We start from the raw sequence: 5,403 nt of genomic DNA on the forward strand, positions 1-5,403 counted from the left end.
TGCGCCACCACGCCCGGCTGGTTTTTGGTTTTTTGTTTGTTTGTTTGTTTTTGTTTTTAAAGGTAGCGCTAGTTGGTTTCTCAAAACCCACGTCTTTCTTGGCCACCTGCTATCTTAGGAACCACAGAGGACTTGGATTGCTTGTAAGCAGTTACAACCTGCCCATGCTGCCCTAGTAGCCTTTCCAGGTGATCGGAATCCACAAATGTTCTAGTTCTTCATGGTTATTTTGAGTCTCCATGCCCGAACTGAATGGTACATCCTTGAATCTTCACGGCGTCCTTCCTGCCTACATGGCCTTTTCCTCTAATGGGAAGCAAACTGAGGCTAGGCCTGGCTAGGATGTAACAAGGTCTGACTCCTGCCAGACTTGTGGGTACCACTTGATGATCATATTCTCAGGAGGATGTAGATAGAAAGCTGGTCATCGAATCCATTAACTAAGGTTTTGTTTGTGGCTTGACCATGGGAACCGGTCTGTCACTGCTCTGAAACAACTTGACTTTCTAACGGTGCGGTAAACATCTAGGAGGGTTGTGAGCCTTGCCTCACGGTTCCCACGCGATCCCTAGCACGTCCCCTTTTGCGGATGGGCAGCCACTACCTTGGGCTCAGACAAATGCTACTAATTATCAATAGATAAATGATGGCCAGGGGCAGCACTCGCTCATGAATTTGCTTGGTGACTTTAGACAAGGCCACCGTGATGCTTTCCCGCCAATGACCTCACTTGCCCTCCCCTCTGTGACCTTGGAGGTGGGCAGATGTGCCAGCCACAGTCAAGGCGGCACAGCTTAGGGGTCAGGCCTCCAGCAGTTGCTAAGTGACTGCTGAGTCTTAGCACTGTGACATCACTGTGAAGTCACCTACCTCTTATTCTCTCTCAGCTTGCCTGAATTTATTGCTTACTGGTGAAAAGAAATGAACAAAAGGGGGTCCAGAGCTAGGAAGACACGAAACTTTCCAACTCCTTGCTGGGGAGCAACTCTACAGCCCCTTATTACACCTCATATCCTTTATACCTTGCTAGCTATAGACAGGCTCAAACACCGCTTCTTGCTAAATAAAGCTCTGAAGAATATATATACATGCATCTTTCAACTGCTGTAAGAAAATACATGTGCCATCGAAAATATTTAACCTATTTTTAAAAGTGCCGAGGAAGAGTATTTTGGCCTTGCCTGCACAGTTTGCAGAGTCATTCCTGTCCGCCGGGGAACAGCACAGAGAATTCTAGAGCTAATGGGGCTCTGCTCTCCGGATTAGGAGACTGAGCCCAGGACAGCCAGTGCCTGAGAAGGCTGAGCGTGGGGACAGGCTGCTTTCAGAGCTGTCCCCATCACTCCCAGGCCCTGCAGTACTCTGCAATGTCTCCAGGATTCCGGCTGCTCACATTCCCCGGGCAGCCCAGAGGTTTTTGTTGTTGTTTTGGTTCGGTTTTTGTTTTTTAATCTTAATTTTCTTGAAGTGTTTTTGCGTTGATTTCCATCGGGTGGGGAGATGATGGAGCCCAACCAAGGGTCTTTGATCCTGTTCTCATATCCTAAACATTATAGGGAATGGGGACAGGGGCAGCCATGTCCTCAGGTTGAGGGAAGGGTAGACAGGCTGAAGAGCCTCTGATTTCCACTGGGTGACTCCCCATGGAATTTGTCTAGATATGGGATTCATGGGGGGGTCTAGATTCAATCTGCAGGGCTCCCTGTGAGCCCCCAGTGTGGGGAAGGACACAGCTTGCAATTTGGGGTTCAGAGACAGACTAGATTAGTTTCAAGATTGGGGGGATCTAATAATCATGGGCAAGGCTTGCTTTGAGTTCCGGGGTCCTGATGAGAGCAGGATTTACTCTGTATTTGGGGTTCCCATGGGAGCAAGTCTTGCCATCTGGCTGGGGGTTCTGGTTTTGGAGGAATCTGTGGCAGGATTTGGGGTCTTCGGATGGGCTAGTCTTAGGCAGTTCTGGTTGGTAAGTAACTGGGAGGAATCAGCTCTCCTCTGAGATTTAGGGTCTTGCTAGTGATAGAGTCTGTTCTAAATTTGGGGCTCTGATATGATAGGTTTGGCTAATTGATCTGTATTGAGTTTTGGGGTCCTCAGGAGTCAGGGTTGGTTTGAACCTTCATTTCCTCACAGGGACACAGCTGGTGTCACTTTTGAGGTATTCATGAACACATGGTTTTCTTGAGGGTGGGAAATCAAAGAAAAGCAAGCTTGACTTCACGTTTTGGGGGGTTCTCCTGTGGGCTTGACTCATTTAATCCTTGGAACCTTTATGAGGATACTTGGGTTGGACTGGGGTCCTGCTATGCTCATGGGGAGCTTGGAGCTTGAGGGCTGGCTTTCAGAGGTGGACAGAGCTGGGTCGCTGGGTCAAGGTCCATTTTAGGATCTGGCATCCTTATGTAGACTGGGGTCTGGCTGAATGGATGAGTGGTGATAGCTGGGGGGGGGGAGGGGTGTCTCAGAGTTGGGTACACAGGCTCTGTGCTGATGCTTGTGATGTGGGTGGAGTCTGCTCTGGGATTTAGGGTGCTGGTGTGGCCAGGGGCAGCTAGAGGATTTGAGGGTCAGACATAGCAGTGTGTGGACAGACTGTGGGACCCTGAGGTGGGCATTTTGTCTCAGCTTCGGTATCCTTGTGTGAAACAGCTATGGAGGATAGCCGGTCCTGATGGTCATATGCTCAGCCTGGGAGGTCTTGGGGCTCAGGTTTGGTCAGGCTTGTTTTGACTTGGGGTCCTAAGGTAGGTAGGGGTTGAAGTTTCAGTGTCCTCGTGTCAATGCAGCTGCTGTAGAATTTGGGGCTCTGGAGTAGTGATAACTAGTCTGGAGATTTGGGGTTCAGTCTTGGGTAGGTATATCCTGGATTTGGGGAGTACCAAAGTGGGAAGTATTTGTTTCACTTTTGATATCCTTATGAATGAGTGGGTGGGGGTACTTGAGGTCCTAAAGGAGTGATGGCTAGCCTAGATACTTGAAGATCAAACCTGGGTTCGGGTCTGTTCTGGGCTTGGGGTTCCAGGATAAGCAAGGTTCGTTTTGAGTTTTAGTATTTCTGTATGCATAGTTAGTGAGCAAGCATTCGGGGAGCTGCAGTAGTCGTTAGCCTGAGAGATTTGGGGGTTTAGCCTTGAGTAGCTGTGTTCTGGGCTTGGGGCTATAGGATTGGCAGGTTTTATTTTGAATTTTAGCACCCTTGAGAGAATATACAGTTGGGGGTGGGTGGGCGGTAGTGGATGGTGTGGGAGGGAGAGCTGGGCACTCGGCTTTGTTCTGGGCTTGGAGTTCCACGAGGGGAAAGTTTGATCTGAGTTTTAGCATCTCTATGTAGACACAGCTGATGGAAGCTTGGGGTCACCTAAAATAGTCATGGCTACTTGAAGATCTGGTCATGCTTGGTCTGGATTTGGGGTTTCCTAAGGTGGGTAGGATTTTGTTTAGTATCTTTGAATAGCCAGTGGGAATGGAGGACTTGGGTCCCTGAGGCAGTGGTAATTAGCCTAGAAACCAAGTTCAGTCTTGACCAACTTTGTCCTGGGTCTCGAGGGTCCCAAGTCCAGCTGGCCTCTTCTGTGTTTGTGCAGCCGTGTATGGACACAGTTGATTGAGTTTTAGGGTTAGGGCTCTGAGCTAGTTATTTTCAGCTTGGAGATTTGGGGTTCAATCTTAGGCAGATGTCCCCTGCCTTTGGGGACCTGAGGCCAGCAAGGTTTGTCCCAGTTTCTGAACTGCTTGCATAGACAGGCTAACTAGAGACTTTGGTATTCACCACTTATGATTTGTTTGGGATCCAGGTTCTCATGCCGGGGAAGGCCTGTCCTTGGCTTGGTAGGGTCTACTGAGGTCTAGTTTCGTTTCAAGAGTGCAGATATGGTTGTCTTGGGGGCCTGGGTTCCCTAATGAAGACAAGAGGCTGTCCAGAAGGTCTTGTGGTTTTTGAGATTTGAGGTTCTGAGTAGACTGGACTTGCTCAAGGTTGGCAGACCACAGTCTGGGACACACAATGCTTGTGAACCAGGTTCACCTATATATTTGGGGTTAATACGACACCCACCCATGTGCTTGGAGTTAGGAGCCCTTGAGTGGCCAGCGCTCCAAGTGGCCGTTTTAGAGGGGGCTCGAGTGGTTGGGTTTGATTTGGTCATCTTGGATTCTCTGGCAGTTACTAGTGTCTTGGGGACCCAGGGCAAGAGTGGGCCAGGGGCCATTGAGTGGGAGGAGCTCATGGGGTGCGGGAAGGGGTCGGGCAGGGGCCACCTCGGTCCAGGAAATGCAGCCGCTGCAGGTTGAAGGGGATGCCGACCATCAGGTCCAGTTCTTCTTTGAGCTCCCGCACTGTCATGTCGTTGCGGCAGTTGGCCACGCGGAACAGCTCCCCAGTCTCCTCCAGCCTCACCCGCAGGATATAGACGTCAGGGGCCAAGTCTGGCGACGCGGCGGAGGCAAGCGGGTCCCCTGTGTGCCCCCTAACCCGTGCGCGGGCCCGGCTGGAGGGCTGAGTGGGGCGCGCGCCCGCCTTGGGGTCGCCCCCCTGCCGTTTCGGCAGACGCGCGCCCGCCCCCGCCACGTCTGCCGCCCTCCGCATGGCCCGCGTCATCCCGCACGTCATCGCCGCCCCCGCCTGGGGGCCCCCGGGACAGGAGAGGGGCGCCCGCGCTTCCGGAGACTGTTCCCCCCACCCTCCTCCGCGGTCCTCGCCAGCCTGCTAGCCCTGCGGGGAACCTCTTGTCTGTTCAGGGCAGTCTGCATGATTAGGGAGAAACGCTGGGCCCACAGTTTCTAAGGTGGGCGACAGGCTTGCTGCCGTGTGCTTTTATGAACATAGCAATCCAAGCTAACCTGGGCCACGCTGGAACAGGCAGAGGCTTGGGTGGAAATGGCATCAAACCCGTGTGCCCTGACGTTGTGACATCCCCGGAGAGAGACAAGTATGGAACACATCTGAAGGGAAGGCTAGACGTAAACCTTTTCAGGGAAAAGCTCAAACCGCGGGGTTGGGAGGGTGTAGGCCCTCAAACACCAGACCCAAAGCAAGGTCTTTAGGGGCTGGAGGAAGCACCGCGGAACGGGCAGGGAGCCAGAACGCCCTTCGAAAACTCTGTTGTTAATAAGAACAAAATAGAAGCTTGAAAAATACATTTTGTATAGCAGTTAGTTACAAAAATGTGGTCTAAGGCATGGTGGTCCAGGCCATCCACTCACTTGGGGGCAGAGACACATGAAGTTCAAGGTGATATAAAGGGACGGTGGTTTAATCCTTTTATATCAGAACGGCTCATTCTAAATAATGGATAATTATAATGTGTACAGTGAACAGGCTAGGGTCTTAGTCTTTTTTTTTTTTTTTTTTTTTTTTTTTTTCTTCTTTTCCGTCCTGAGTATTGATCCCAAGGCTCCACCCAG

General features: G+C 51.2%; 1 protein-coding gene across 1 annotated transcript in view; it reads right to left on the reverse strand.

Moving 5' to 3' along the window:
• Positions 1-4,609, reverse strand: part of Ankrd60 (ankyrin repeat domain 60) — a 9,971-nt gene extending 5,362 nt beyond the window's left edge. The window contains exon 1 of the mRNA XM_021195147.1: positions 4,258-4,609. Coding sequence (XP_021050806.1) covers positions 4,258-4,609 — 352 coding nt within the window. The remainder of the gene's footprint in view (positions 1-4,257) is intronic.
• Positions 4,610-5,403: the final 794 nt, after the last annotated feature.

The sequence above is a fragment of the Mus pahari genome, chromosome 3 (genome assembly GCF_900095145.1).
Source record: "Mus pahari chromosome 3, PAHARI_EIJ_v1.1, whole genome shotgun sequence".
Taxonomy (NCBI): Eukaryota; Metazoa; Chordata; class Mammalia; order Rodentia; family Muridae; genus Mus; species Mus pahari.